At 42.7% G+C, this 15,922-nt stretch overlaps 1 protein-coding gene across 4 annotated transcripts in view; it reads left to right on the top strand.

Moving 5' to 3' along the window:
* Nucleotides 1–933: 933 nt before the first annotated feature.
* Nucleotides 934–15,922, top strand: part of DIP2B (disco interacting protein 2 homolog B) — a 221,428-nt gene continuing 206,439 nt past the window's right edge. For all 4 annotated transcript variants that reach the window (XM_032420670.1, XM_032420669.1, XM_032420668.1 and 1 more), the window contains exon 1: nucleotides 934–1,160. In XM_032420670.1, coding sequence (XP_032276561.1) covers nucleotides 1,061–1,160 — 100 coding nt within the window. In that variant the 5' untranslated portion in view covers nucleotides 934–1,060. The remainder of the gene's footprint in view (nucleotides 1,161–15,922) is intronic.

Below are 15,922 nucleotides of genomic sequence, written 5' to 3'. Positions count from 1 at the left end.
CTCTGTCAAAATGAATAGACAAAATCTTTTAAAAAAAATAAAAAATAATTTTCCTTTCAGCCCCTAACTGGTATACTACTGTCTAGAAACTCCTACTAGTGAATAGATATTGAGGCCTTATCTCTTAAAGGACCAATTTTGGATCAGCACAGAAGGGAAGTGAAAGCACTGAAATCCCTCAAATTGTGAAGGGGAGCTTTGGCATTAAAAAAAAAAAAAAAGATAGAATATGAACGACTATTCAAAGCTTCTGCCCCAGTAGTTCCTGGTAAAAATACACAAATGTTTGGATCCTCATTATATTGAATTAAAATATTAATATTTTTGGAACACCTATTAAATCAGACATTGAAGAGGATAAAAAGATAAAGAAGACTAAGTTCCCCACTTGCAAGTAGTAGCATTCTAGGTAGGAGGAAGGAGATTCTCCGTCTGTTGCCTTAAATGCTAGAGCTGAAATAGAAACAAAGAGCTCCTGGCAAGTGGGACTAGGAAGCCCCCGTGAAAGAAGTGGTCTGTGATATAATAATACAAAAAAAAAAAAAAAATCATTAATCGGTCAAAAAAAAAGGGGCCTGAGTTCAGGTCCTAATAAATGGATAGATGTCAATTCTGGGAAAATGGAGGAGGGGAGAAGACAAAGGCAAACACACTAAGAGAACTGGAAAAAGTGAGGCTTGGCTCCCCTGAAAACTCCTCGCTCCCGGGAGCTCGTAAGAGGTACACGCTACGTGTGTCCAAGCCGTCAACACCTCGAGCTCATTTCGCTTAGGAGAGCTCGGGGCGGCGGGGTTGGGCTCGTCGTCTCCGGAGATGCCCAGTAGAGGGCGCCGTAAGCTCGCGAGTCCTCAGGCTGACTTGGCCGCGGAGGCGGTGCGTCCGCGGCCCGGGGGCGGGGCCGCCGTGCTCACGTGACTTTCGCTCATGGCGGCGGCGGCGGCGGCAGCGGCGGCGCTCGGCGGCCGGAGCCGGATCCTGTAGCCGGGGTGTGGGCCCGCGTCAGTCCGTCCCTCCTTCGGCCCCCTCTCTTGTCTTCCGGAGTGTGGCTGGCGGAGCCCGGATGGCGGAGCGAGGCCTGGAGCCCGCGCCGGCCGCGGTGGCGGCGCTGCCGCCCGAAGTGCGGGCGCAGCTGGCGGAGCTGGAGCTGGAGCTCTCGGAGGGTAGGAGGCGGGCGGGGGAGCGAGCGCCGGGCGCCGCTGCGGATCGCGGCGACAGGGAGAGCAGGTCCCCGCCGCGCGCCCTGCTGGCCGTGCGGGCGAGACGGGAGGAGGGTGCCGGAAATCTGGCCCGTGCTCTGAAGGTCGTCTTCCCTGCTCTCGCACCCCGTGAAGTGGGTTTCCCGTGGCGTTCGTTGTGTTCTCTGGGAAGGGGTTAAGCAGGGGCTTGCTTGGGGGAGAAGTCCTCCCCGGGCCCGGGCAGTTTCTGCACTCCCTGCCCCTCAAAACCCGAGACAAAGCTGCGCCCTCGCGCTCCTGCCCGGGCGTCTGGCACGGTGGGGGTGGGGGTGAGGCTGCGAGCAGGGTGGCTGACAGCTTTCCCCTGTCCTCCTCTACCCTTTTCGAGGGGAGGGCCCCACGCCTGTTTCAGCTCCCCTCCCCCCCTTCAGAAAAAGAGAAAGATACATGGGAAATCCGCAGCATTTCTTCTTCCTCCTTCTTTAACAATACAAGATGCCTCCCCAGTGACAGGAGTGAGGGAGAAGCAGGGTGGGCCATTGAGGGTCCTAGGGAGATTAGAAGCAGTGGCATTAACCCAGAGAGACACACACTGTGCTGCTTTCAGATCACCTTTGTCATAAGGGTTTTTTCCTCGTGTCTGTGTTCGGGGTGAATTTTCCGCATCTGATCACCTTTTGGAGTCTTTCAAGAGAGGAGGGTGGCTACCGGTCACATGCAAATCCTGGCCGGCATCCTCTTTGACAATGGATTGGTACAAGGAGGGTTGGATTTGAGAATTTAAAAAATGGAATAAATCAAGCCTCTGTTATTGGAGAAGTCCCTTGGACAACAATGAGAGAAACGTTGCTCTGTTGTGAGCATGTGATCAGGCTTCTTGTGCAGTTGTGATCAGTTCTCCATAAAGTTCCTGTTTTTATCAGGGGCTGACTCTGAGACAAAAGCAGCATTTTCTACAAGCTTGATGTCAGTATTGTGGTGGTGTCCCCAGAGTTGCATATTTTTACCGAGTTCCTTGCCAAAGGCCCTCTTTGCCAGCATTTTTAAAGTGGATTAAATATTGTTGATTGGAAGAGAAGAATGTGACAAGTTCCCAGGAGAGTTCAGACTTTTTGTTTACTTATGGAGGCATTCTCTCCCCATCCCCCCGTTAATCCTTTACAATGAAAAACCAGAAGTAGATTTGAGTGTTATAAATCCTGTTGGGCATACAAGGAAATAATTATTTTTAATAACCCTATTAGGTTTTCCCAATGTATAGGGAGGTGCTGTTTCCATTTGCACTTAATTACCAGCATATTATTTTTCAATTAATCAGTTGGGAAGTTATTTTTTGGCCCATCCCCAGAATCCGCGGTGGTGGGTGAGTTGGTTTCTGTGACGTATTTAGAGTATTACCATGGGTCCTGCCTCTCAAGATAACCTCATTCTTCTCATATACTAAAACATTGTCATTAAATCTGTAATGACTTCCATTCACATCTGACTTTTAAAACAGTTTATAGTAACAAATCAGCTATATTTGATTAGCCAGCAAGAGAGAGGTTTGGCTGGATGTTTGTGTCAGAATGAGATTAAAAATAGGAGTTGATTGCTTTTGCACAGAGGGAAATCCTGGAAGCTCCTTATTCTTGGTATATCGGCTTCCAACTGATTATTGTTTACTTCTCTGAGTGTTTCTAGAAATGATTCTGAGGAACTCTTTCTAGGACTCACACTGATTAGCTCACCTTTCTCTCCTTTAGAAAGGTGTGAAACTCCTACAAACTGTGGATGTCAAGCCTTCAGCATCGTTAAGGACAAATGTATGCTTTGCTTTCCCATGCAGGATTGCTTTGGGTGACATGTACTTAGTTTGAATTAGTTTCTTATAGATTTATGCTGTGTTGTCCTGTATTTCATCTCTTTTAGCAACGGACAACTGGAAGAAATAACAGTTGAAAAATCTTGGGCCTGCAGTGTCAGCATCTGGGCCATCTGTCTTTTTTCTCTTGCTTAAAAATAAAGTACGGAGGGGGCGCCTGGGTGGCTCAGTCGTTAAGCGTCTGCCTTGGGCTCAGGTCATGGTCCCAGGGTCCTGGGATCGAGCCCCGCATCGGGCTCCCTGCTCCGCGGGAAGCCTGCTTCTCCCTCTCCCACTCCCCCCTGCTTGTGTTCCCTCTCTCGCTGTGTCTCTCTCTGTCAAATAAATAAATAAAATCTTAAAAAAAAAAAAAAAAAGTACGGAGGATGCTTGACTGGAGAAATTAGGTAGACATTTTTAGGAATTCAAGTGAAGTTAAAACAACCCACTAACCCCCAGATCTCCGGAGTGGTGTTACTTGTGATGTCTGTAGTATATTTTGAATGAATCTTTGCTTGTTTGTTTGTTTATTGTACATTTTCTCTACAGCTGCTGCTCTCTTGACAGAAGTACTTTTTTTCCTTTCAAAAAATTGTACTTCTAACTATGTGTTTACCATGGGTTGCTGGCTTTGGTGTACTCATTTTTTGATTTTATTCATTTTTTTTTTTTTTCATGCAGGCCGTAGTTGGTCCTAATTATAGTGATAGTCTGAACTGTGTGCTGTTAAAGAAATTTCTTTGCGCTTGTCTGCATTTTCGGCTGCAGGCTTTGGTCGTAGCTCCACCACCTCTGTGCTGAAATGCAGGTTTGTGCCTCTGTGAGCTGTTTGCCGCAGAGCGCGTTGCAGAGCCCAGGGCTGTGTCTGGTGTTTCAGGCAGGTCACCGTGGACTTGGCCCTGAAAGCTCCTGCTTCTGCACCAAAAGGAAGAGGCTGCAGCTGTGCAGAGAAGCACTTAAAGTTGAAGTTACACGTAATCCGGAGCTCTTCTGTAGATGAATTGAATAGGTAGGAGGTTTCTACAAGTATTCCCGTGGTGCATATTTTTTTCATAAACCACATATATTATTGTGTTGTTATATGTTTGACAGGAAACTCTGTTGTCACTTTATTCACGAGTTTTACTCAAGTGCATGCATATTAAGTAACACTAATGATGAGACTTACTTGTTTAAATCTGTCATATAATACATTGTATTTGTATAATGATCTTATACATTATGTCATCTGGGCTTCGATGCAACTTTGTGATTAGGTAGAATAGATAGATATTATTACCATCGCTCACCTTTTCTTGTCCTTCTTTGTTTTGTTATGTTTTGTTTTGTTTGTTTGTTTTAACAGAAGGGAAGACTTAGAAAGGTGAAGAGGCTAATAAGTGTTTTATCTAAAGTCGCTCATCTACTAAGTGCCATTATCCTAAGCTGCCATGTAATTATGGCATCTGTTACCATCAAATGATTTAAACATCTTTCTTGTTATGGCACAAGTTATTCTAATTTTTACTCTAAGGAAATGCTGTGTAACAGTTGTTTGCCACAATTCTAAATAGTTCCCTTGATTCTCTTTCTGAAGTCTCTTTCAAGTCTATCATTCACTTATTTGATTCAACAGACACTTATTTTGTGCCTACTGTGTGCGGGGGATAGAGAGGTGAGCAGGGCACTGTGTCAGCCTTCAGGGAGCCCTGAGTCTAGAAGGGAAATCACACACAGACAGTACCAACCAGACAGGACAGGAGACCATGGTAGAGCTTTGTCCAGAGGCTGCCTTCCAAGAAAAGAGGAAGCTATCTGCTTTGTCGTTGTTGTGGAAAAGAAACAGCAGAGAACTCTAAATATAAGATTGGGCCGTGTGGCTGGTAGAGACGGCTGAGACTGAGCTTGTGCAGTTCGGTCCTGAGCGTGAAGGAAAGAAGGACATAAATCCCATACTTCTGTGGCTTGTTGGAAGAGCTCAAGTCTTTCAGTGTCCAAAGATGACAACTGGGAAGGTATTTAAGACAAAATAACACAGGAAGGGATTCTCCCTTTTCTTGTTTGAACACTTCTCTGAGCACAAACACAACAACCACAATCACATCCTCCCTTCCTCCTCTTCCATCACTCATCTTGGCAGCCCTGCAAGGCTGGTAGGGCCCACCTTGAAGCTGGAGGGATGAGAGAGGGCTCCTTGCCAGGAGTTGAAGGGAAAATCTTCTTGAGGAGTGGGGAAGCAGTGGGGGAGTTGAAGAGGGAAAGGGATAGGTGCTGGCTAGAGATCATATTTCACAGTCTCTGAAGTGGGCAAGTAAAATTAAGGAGCCAGGAAACTGGCGAGTCCCTCCTGTTTAATCTACAGTGGGAAAGTGGTCCACTTTCCCCCAAATACAACACATGGTTTTGAATTCATAGGATATACATTTATCAGAAAAGTACGTCTAAGTAGTTGTCATACCTGATGCTAGGGGTAGGAAGGAAAGCAGGGGTGTGGATTTTTAAATAACCAAAATGGGGCATTATCTAAGTGATCTTCTCCCTAAAGCTTTCATGTATATATTTTTGGTGGGTCATACTCATCCTATGTTGGAACTCATCTTTAGGAATTGTGGTCAGAGCCTGTGGCACATTCCTTTGAAAATCTTCAGGGTGGCAAATTTTATTTGAGGGTGGAATTTCGTTTTATAGGTTACTTGGAGTCAAGTAGAGAAAATCTGGTGATGTTCTTTTGGAGTCCAGACTAGTTGTGATTGAAAAAAATTAGAGTGATTATAAACTGATTTGCATTGTGACTGTCAAAAAAGTAGAGTGATGTAAACTGGTTTTGAGGGTAGTTCAGAAGACAAGTGACAAATTTGTTGGTAGAATGATTCAGCTTACTGTAAAGGATAGCACTTGTTTGGGCACTCTTGTTCTGATGTGTATTTTGAAAAATTATCATTTGACAGCCCCATAGCATTGAACTGGATTTTTGAATGAAAGAAATCATTAAGGGGCGCCTGGGTGGCTCAGTCGGTGAGGCTTCCGACTCTTGGTTTCTGCTCAGGTCATGATCTTGCGGTTGTGGGATCGAGCCCCACGTCGGGCTTTGTGCTCAGTGCAGAGTCTGCTTCAGGTTTTCTCTCTCTCTCCCTCCCGCTTACTCTCTCCCTTTCTCTCAAATAAATAAATAAAGTCTTAAAAAAAAAAAGTCATTACCTCTTCATTCTTAGCCTGGCCCCTGGTGGCTACTTTCTTTCCTAGCCTGTGTAAGGATTAGCACCTCAGGGTGGAAAGTTCAGATGGTTGGCTAAAAAGGGCCCTCACACTATATTTGTATCATAATTACTACGGTTCTCCCCCCCCCTCTCAAGAATGTTCTTTGAAGCACTCCTCCTGCTTGCCGTCCCACTGCTCTTCAAGAGTTAGCTCAAGTGCTAGCTTTTTTTCAATCAACCTAACCCTGACCACTATGAGCTCCCTCCCTTCAAACCTTACAGCATTTACAGTGCATGTCATTTTTGCCAACCAGTACATTTTCTAATTATTTAAATTGTTTTTCATTTCACCTCAGTGTAAGCTCCTACAGAGGTCATTCATACTTAAACTTTTTTTTTTTTTTAAGATTTTATTTATTTGACAGACACAGCGAGAGCAGGAACACAAGCAGGGGGAGTGGGAGAGGGAGAAGCAGGCTTCCCGCTGAGCAGGGAGCCCGATGCGGGGCTCGATCCCAGGACCCTGGGATCATGACCTGAGCCGAAGGCAGACGCTTAACGACTGAGCCACCCAGGCGCCCCATACTTAAACTTCTTTAAGTAGCTCCCCAACTATTTCTTTCTTGTATTGTTTTAGGAGTACAATAAATTTTTGCTCACTTCAATTTGATGTAAAGTGAAACATGAAGTCCCTGTCTTGGGATTTGATTTTGGTATGAGGCAGGGTTGTGTAACCATTTGAGCACAGGTTTTGGCATCTGGTGGGCCTGGGTCCCATGCCTGGCCTGTCACTTAGCTCTGTGACCTTGGACAGACTGTCTACCCTCCCTCATTTTAACTTCTTCAGTTATTAAAGGAATGACAATGTCATTGGAGTTGTAAGGTTGAAAACGAGCTGACTGTAGTGTGTGGCCTGCAGTAATTGGCTTGGTGCATGTAATCTTTATTGTTTCTGATAGTGAATGGATGCACGGTGACTTGGCTGTTTTTAATATCTCGTGTTACTTAGCAGAATATGGTTGTATATGAAGTGATGAATGGAATCAATTTGTGCACGTATTTTTTAAAAGAAAGCCCTCACTGCACCATCAGTCGCTCCTGTCGGCACCCTCTACCCTTGGTTGAACACATGTTGGGTCACTGCAGGCAGTTGACTAGAGCAGAGCAGAGTAGCTGGTTTGTTTCATACAGACATCTGGTGTGAGTACATTTCCGAGGCTGTAGGTTCTGGCAAATGGCTTTGAAATTTAAGTGTAGTTTCTGAGACTCAGGCATCTACCAGTTATGAAAAGGCACATGTGGGTGCTTAGAACCTTCAGATGGTTTTTGTCTCTTCCTTTTCTTAGTCCTCCGTTTGTCTTTAGTGAACAAATCCTTTCAGTTCCTCCTTCAAAAGTTTTCTTGCGTCCTCTTTTCTTTTGAGTTGTGTTTACCACCAGCCTTGTCTGGTCCTCTATCTTTAGACCCAAGGGTCTGATTTTTGTCTCCCTTGAGCTCTAGATTGATCTTTCGTCTTTTAAAGATACTGCTTTTTTCTAAAGCCATTGCTAAATCCAGGACTCTTGTCACTCATTGTCTTTAAATTCTAAGTTTTCTAAAAAGCAGGGATGGTCTCCTATATCTCTTATCCCTAGAGTCTAAGTTAGTGCTATTGTACACCTCAGATAGTCCCATCTCTTTTCGTGATTGATCATTCTCTAGAGGTTTAAGTGAGAATTTTTCATATCTTTGTGTTTATAATGAATTGGTTGTTTGCTTTCCCTGTGGATGCTCATCTATAAACAAGATCACTTCTGAAAGGCAGTTTCTTTGGATTCATGAGTTGGCTTCAGTGGACCTGGAAACTCTGAAATTATGTGCAGAATTTTGAGTGTGAGTGCTGATGTGTCTTTTTAGGGAGCAGAATCTATTCCTTTCATCATTTTCTTAAAGAGGACTATGAAGCAAAGCTAAGAACCATTCTTATGAGCTTGCTTGTAAGGAAAGCTGAACTCCCTCCACTTCCCTCCTCAGCACTCTGAGCCTTATCTGAACCAGGTCCCACCCTATTCCCTTTCCTCCTTTTCTCAGAGGAAGAAATATCCCCTTGCCTGTTCTGTGGTTTATCCCTCTCAGTCCCATTCCTTCTCTTCTGTGATCTTGACGTCTTACTTCATTGATTGATCTATTCATTCATAGTCTTCATTCATAGTCTTTTTGTCTTTGTCTCTCTCTCTCATCTTCAGCCTCTCAGTTAACACTTGGCTCTCGGTTCCTTCCCTTCAGCCTATAAATATATATGCTGAAAGTTCTCCCAACTTAAAAAAAGCAGCTTCCCACAGTTTTGTGTTGGAGTCCGCTTGCTCTTGTGTGCGTGCGTTCTCTCCCTCTCACAGATCCTAGAAGGTGTAGTTTACATTTCCTTTCCTTTGCTCACTCCTTGGTCCATTGCTTCTGCTTATCAAGCCTCCAAACCAACCCTCTCCAAGGCCATCAGTGACTTCTAATTTCAGACTGAAAAGTACCCACTGGATACAGTATCTTTCTCTGCAGCATTGGATATGGGGAATAGTTATCTTTATAAAACCCTCTCCTTCCTTAGCTTTTATGGCGTCATTTCCTTCTGGCGCCTTTTTCTTCTTATGCTCTCTCTTGAGCTTTTTCGGGCTTCCTTCTGATACAAGTGTTCCTGCTAGCTGTCATTAGCCTTCATCCCACTTCACATAAAGTTGCTGAGTAATCTCATCCATGCCCAGGGCATTAGCCATCTTGGCTGTGAGATGGCTTCCTGGTCTGTGTCTTCATTAGGCCTGACTCTGAGCCCTCTGCCCCAGACATCCCATTGGTTCCCCGACACTGGTAACTTAATAAGTCCAACACCGTACTCCTTATTTCAGCCCACTGCACAGAACCCTACTTCGGAATGTCCACTTACTCAGGTCAAACACTTGGGGGTCATCCTTAACTTCTGATAGTCACTAAGTCCAGTTGATTCTTCTTCCTCCCCTCCATCCATGCTGTTTTGGTCTTAGTCCAGGCTCTTGTTTTTTTTTTTTTTTTTTTTTTTTTAAGATTCCATTTATTTGTTTCAGAGAGAGAGAGCAGCGAGCACCAGCTGGGGGAAAGGAGAGGCAGAGGGAGAGGGAGAAACACACTCCCTACTGAGCAGGGAGCTGGATGCGGGGCTCAATCCCAGGACCCGAGGATCATGACCTGAGCTGAAGACAGACGCTTAACTGACTGAGCCACCCAGGCGCCCCTGGTCTTTGTTCAGGCCCTTATCAACCTCTCACTGAGATTATTATAGTAGTCTCCTAACTTATCCATCTGCCTCCAGTCCCTTCCCAGACCCTTCTCCCTCCAGTCTATCCTTCTCTATTCTGTGATGGAATGATCATTCTAAAACACAGATCTAATCGTGTCTTCTCCCCTGTTTAAAATTATTCATTGGCTTACCCCATCCACAGGATAAAATGCAAGCATCCTTTGCGTAGCAAGACCTGCTTGCCTTTGTAGCCTCATTTCCTGCGTCTTCCATGATTTTCTCCCCTCTCTAGCCGTGCCTAGCTACTTGCACTACGGTGCTTTTTCACTTCCATGCCTTTGTACACGTTGCCTTTCTCTGAGAAATGCCCATTCTGGCACATTCTTCCCCCTTTTCTGCCTGGTTTACTTCTGTTCCACTCAATTTCCTGTAAGAAGCTAGCCTTTAGGAAGTTAAGATCTCTGTATAAGGAGCTATCAATTATTGAGTGCTTATTATGTAGCAGGCCCTGTGCTTAGCTCTTCATATGCCCTAACTGGCCAGTAAGTAGGTGCTGAATAAATAGCTCCTATTATCATGATGAGAGAACTGGGCCAGCAGAAAGCACCTGAAATGGAGAGGAATGCAGTGTGTGCCAGATCTGGCCCTATACCCTGATCTTTCCCTTTCTCCCTGCCAGTGACAATTACATTCTGAAATGAATGGCAAAGGGATCAGAACAGTGGACTTAACAGTCATTTAGAATTTTTTTTTTTTTTTAAGATTCCATTTATTTGTTTGAGAGAGAGCACTGAGCACCAGCTGGGGGAAAGGAGAGGCAGAGGGAGAGGGAGAAACACACTCCCTACTGTGTTTGCTGCTTACTGTGGGACCTCAGGCAGGTCTTTGAAATGTGTTTCTCATCTTACAGCTGCTGAAGATAAGTGTGGGATTTCCATTTTGTAGAGACTTGTTAAAGAACGTGCAGTCTGAGGCTACAGCGTGCTGGGGTGGGAACCCAAGTCTGCTTGGCTCCAAACCCCACGGGTTTCCACACTGCCATCTGCCTCTGTCACCCTGAATCATGTTTCAAGTTGTTTCTGCAAAATTCTTCTCCATCCTAACTACTGGTCCCCACTTTTCTTAGACTACACCTTCTGTCTTTGGAGTTTTTGAGGTGGGGCTCCCTGGAAAAGGATGGGAATGTTCTGTCCTATTCTCAGAGAATAGATGTGAAATTAATTTTTCTTCCTTGAATTGAGGTGAGGATGATCAGAAGCTGAAAAGGGGAAACCCAAGAGGAAAATATTTTGGATGCTTCACAGGACAGTCCTAAATGAAAATCCACAGGTCTGGTGTCTTTGGAAGATCCTTGGTTGCACTGGACTTGAGCTTCTGGACTGTAGAGAGGATTGTGGTTACATTCTGGTTCAGAAAGAGTTTTTAGTGCTTTGTTTTCTTCTTAGGATATTTAATGTTTAAGTTTAAAGTTAATGTATAAGTTAATGTAGGTATTTTTGTAAATGACATATACTTTAGTTGATTTTTTCTTGGAGTTATTTCTTGTTTTTGAAGGAATAATGCTCTAATATCTTTATTTTTAGAGGACTGTTGCTTTCATGATAAATTAAAGCACCTGTAGGGTTTGTTTGTTTCTTTCTAAGAACTTTGGATTATGTTGTTTCAAGTTACTCATAGCCTGGAACTTGTGGGTTTTTTTTTGTTTTGTTTTAAGTCTACCAAATATTTATTTATTTATTTATTTATTTATTTTTATTTAACATATAATGTTATTTGTTTCAGGGGTACAGGTTTTATTCATCAGTCTGGAACTTGTGGGTTTTAACTCAGGTCAGGCATGCATGCGTTACGGTGTTGATCAGTCTTGTCCCTGAATCTCCTTTTTAAAAATGAACCCAGCAGGAATTATTAGGTAGAAGCTTCTGATAGTTTCTTGTTTAGTAAATCTGTGACTGAGGCAAACAGGCTATCTTCAATTTTTCTTTAGTGAGGTATAATTGACATACTGCATTATATTAGTTTCAGGTGTACGACATAAGGCTTTGATGTTTGTATATATTGTAAAATGATCACCATAATAAGTATTAATTTTTGTCGCCGTATGTAGTTACAAAAAGATTTTTTTTCTTTCTTAAAATTTTAAAGAGTTGCCATTCTTACATTATTGGATTTCCTTTCTGGCTTGGAGAAACTTTCATTCTTAAATTGAACGTGTAGAAAAAGCATCAGTCTGAATTTTCCTCCCATAGTTCTTGGCTTGTTTTTCTTCAAGGACCAAGGGAAGTACTGGAAGATGAACTTCCTGTTAAAAACACCAACTTCCTCATTTGTTGGTTATCTAAGCTCTGATCTCTAATGTTACCCCTGTGTTTTATCTATTTTTCAAATGATCTCAAACTTAGGAAGTTAACATTTACATACCTATTCTTATCTCCTTTTGTAAGCTGCTTGAGGACAGCATGCAGCATCCTTCAGCATGTGTATTTTCAATACCTATTCAATCAGTGAATGAATCTAGACTCTGTCATCATCCTCCCTGTCTATTCTTATTTTCTTACTAGTCTCTGACAGACTCTTCTATTATAGTAAGACTGGTTTCCTCACTCTTTTTCCTGACAGGCCCATTCCTATCTTTCTGTCTTTACAATGACTATTTTGTCAGGACTGCCTTTTCTCCTATTAAAATTTCCCTATATTCCAGGGCCCAGCTGATGTTCCCTTGATCATGAAACCAACTGACTGCTTTCATTCATATTAATCTCTTCTATTTTTAGACCATTGTATTCAGTAACAGAGTTTAACACTTAACTGACCACTATTATTTGTTTCCATTATTTTTGCCTCCTTAGTTGGACTTTACATTTTGTGAGTGTAATGGCAAGGTCTTCTACCTTTTGGAACTCGTAAGCTCAATATATCAATATATCAGTAAAGGTGTATTGAACACATTTATTTACATGATCTGTTGAGAGGGTGAGAGATGTGTAGAAGGCAGATTCCCTGCTTTCAAGGAGCTTTCAATCTAGTAACTTCTCAACAAATAGCTGTTTGGATTTTAAAAATATTAATTTAAGTAATTGTCTTTTAAGCACATAGAAGCATTTTGTTTTCTTTTTTTTTAAGATTTTATTTGTTTATTTGACAGAGAGAGAGAAAGAGAGTGCATAAGCAGGGGGAGCAACAAGCAGAGGGAGAAGCAGGCTCCCCACTGAGCAGGGAGTCTGACATGGGGCTCGATCCCAGGACCCTGGGATCATGACCTGAGCTGAAGGCAGACGCTTAACTGACTGAGCCAACCAGACCCCCCAAAGCATTCTGTTTTCTGCTTGAGTGATAAGGTAGCATTTAAAAATCCCATTTGAAATGATTCTGGGAAGATGGCAGTTTGTGCACATCTCTACTGCCCTCTTTTTTAAACTCAGTTTAAGTAAAACAATTTCAAAGCTTAGAACAAGAACACCAAGAGTTAGAGTGGGAACTCACGAAGATTAAGGACTTGGAAATTAGATTCAGGAAACCTAAAATGCATATGATAAAATTTTAGAAGGATGGGGTACCCGGGTGGCTCAGTTAGTTGGGCGTCCAACTCTTGGCTTTGGCTCAGGTCATGATCTTAGGGTCGTGAGATCGAGCCCCACATTAGGTTCCACACTCAGCGGGGAGTCTGCTTTTCTCTCTCTTTCTCCTTTTTCCTCTGCTCCTCCCCCCACATGCATGTGCTCTCTCTCTCTCTCTCTCTGTCTCTCAAATAAATAAATCTTTTTTTAAAAAATGAAATTTTAGAAGGAGAAATAAGTAAGAGAAGAAAAATGCCCTGAGCTGAAAAAAGGTTGCAAATGGAAGAACACTGCAGATTTGAATGGGTTCACCATGTTCCAGGCGAGACTGATGAGAAATGGCATAAACGTAGGCATATTCTGATAAAATTCCTGAATTCAGTGATAAAGAAAAAAAAAATCCTACAAGCTCCTAGATAGAAGGATAAAGTTAAAACAGCAACAACAAAATAGGCTGTTGTCATTTGCAGTACTGCAACTTTGATGATGGTGTAAGAAACATCTACCGATTAGAGAAGAGGTCTCTGCTCCAAAGAATCCTGTATGCAGTCTAGATATTATTCACCCTTTAGGGAAAAGAAAGCTCTGTGTGAGTGTGTGAAGATTCAAAGATTGTATCACCCATAGACTCCAATCTAAGCAGTATACTCTAATCAAACAGATATTGCAAAACAGAGACCCCAAGATAGGAGGAAGAAAGGAAACGGTGGAAATGGACTTTGAAACGTATGTATATATGTGTTTTATATATATATATATATATATATGAGATATATATATATAAAATATATATGTAATTGCATATATAGCAAGTGACAGGGAACGTGTAATATAAATGCTAAGTAAGAATCTTTGAAATAGAAGAGACATTGCAGCAGAAAACCTGGTTGTCTGAATAAAATAGTCTAAAAGATTTTAGCAGAACTCAGACGTTGTGGATCAGGGTAGTATGGGAATGGGTGGGAAGTAATAGCATTCTTTGGTATCTTTGGGATGTTGGCAGAGGGAAGTATGGGAGTGAACTGCCTTGGTGAGGAGAAAAAGACTTTATAATAGTGTTGAAAAATATAAAATACTTAAGGATAAGTATCAAAAGAAAGGCACAGGATCCATGTGAAGAAAATTGTAAAGTCTTAAGGATGTAAAAGCAAGATCTGAAAAAATGGAAAAATATAACATATTCCCAGATGGGAAGTCTATATGGAAATCAATTACAGCTCCAATGGAGAGTTCTTTGGGTGGTGGGGAGTTAGATAAAATCTCAATGTGCATGTGGTAGAATAAATGTTTTGGAATAGCCAAGAAAATTTAGAAACAGAATCATGAGGTGGTTCTTGCTTTACCATGTGTTAAAACAGAGTCTAAAATTACTATGCTCAAAGCAGTATGGTACAGCGTTTGAATAAAGATGAATGGACAGTATGAAGTGCCCAAGTCCTTGTATATGTAGGAAAAATAATTATGAAAACATGAAAGTTTCATGAGCTTATTAGACCACTTGCCTTCTCAAATTCTCAAATTAGAAAAGATCTTAAGTTGGCTAGGACTCCGTAGGACATCGGCAATACCGAACTTCTTTTTTTTTTTTTTTTTAAAGATTTTATTTATTTATTTGACAGAGAGATAGAGAACACAAGTAGGCAGAGAAGCAGGCAGAGGGAGAGGGAGAAGCAGGCTCGATGCGGGACTCGATCCCAGGACCCTGGGATCATGACCTGAGCCGAAGGCAGCCGCTTAACCGACTGAGCCACCCAGGCACCCCTAATACCGAACTTCTTGATGTTCTTCTAGTTATGCTGCCAAGAGGAGCACACTGGAACCAGAAAGAAAAGACCATTCCTCTTGCAGTGTCTTTCCGGTACCCCCTACAGACCAAGCTTAACATTGAGGTATCAGGCAAAGGAAAATTATTTAAAGGGTCCATCTTAATTTTCACAGAACAGGCAATGGAGGGTAGATTTGGAGCTGAGAAGCAATAAATTGAAAACCGGCATATCCTTGATTCCTCTCTTTCCTTCAGTCCAACTCCCCATATCTAGTCTATCCGTAGTTTTTTTGGTACCACCTTGAGAAGGATCCTTAATCTGCTTCTCTCCACTGTTGATCATTGCTAATCATTGCCTGACCTGCTCGTCTCCGGCTTTGTTAGCTCCTTCCTAGTGTCCCTGCTTTCTTCTCTCTCACTGATTTCCATGTAGAACCTACAGTGAACTTTTTATTTTTATTTATTTATTTATTTATTTAAAAGATTTTATTTATTTATTTGACAGAGACATAACGAGAGAGGGAACACAAATGGGGGGAGTGGGAGAGGGAGAAGCAGGCTTCCTGTGGAGCAGGGAGCCCGATGTGGGGCTCGATGTGGGGCTCGATCCCAGGACCCTGGGATCATGACCTGAGCCAAAGGCAGACGCTTAACAGCTGAGCCACCCAGGCGCCCCTATAGTGAGCTTTTTAAACCACAAATTTGATCATGTTGCTTCCCTGCCTTAAAACCCTTCAATGGCTTCTCTTTGTCTTAAAATAAAATTCATACTCCATTCTGTGCTCTCCAAGGCCTGCACAGTCTCGACCCCTCATTTGTTCTGCTCATCTACTGTGCTTCAGCCACGCTGGCTGACTTCTTCCTTGTCTCCCTCTCTCCTTCCTCATCTCCCTCTCTCCGTTTTTTTTTTTCACTCTTCCCTCCCTCCTTCTGTTCCCTTTCCCTTTTATTTATTTAGTGGCTATTTATTGTGGCCTACAATGTGCTACTCAGGTACAGGCAATGTAGCAGTGGTTATAATAACAAAAATCCCTGCCCTTAAGGGGCTTACATTCTGTAGGAATAGACAGAAATTAGTAAGTAATATATATTGCTTGTCAGATGGTAAAAATTTCAAAGGAGAGCAGTCGTGAAGGGGAATAGAGAATACTACTGGGGCTGG

Source organism: Phoca vitulina, unplaced genomic scaffold (genome assembly GCF_004348235.1).
Source record: "Phoca vitulina isolate PV1807 unplaced genomic scaffold, GSC_HSeal_1.0 scaffold23, whole genome shotgun sequence".
In the NCBI taxonomy this organism is placed as follows: Eukaryota; Metazoa; Chordata; class Mammalia; order Carnivora; family Phocidae; genus Phoca; species Phoca vitulina.
This window is presented reverse-complemented; position numbering and strand designations above follow the sequence as displayed.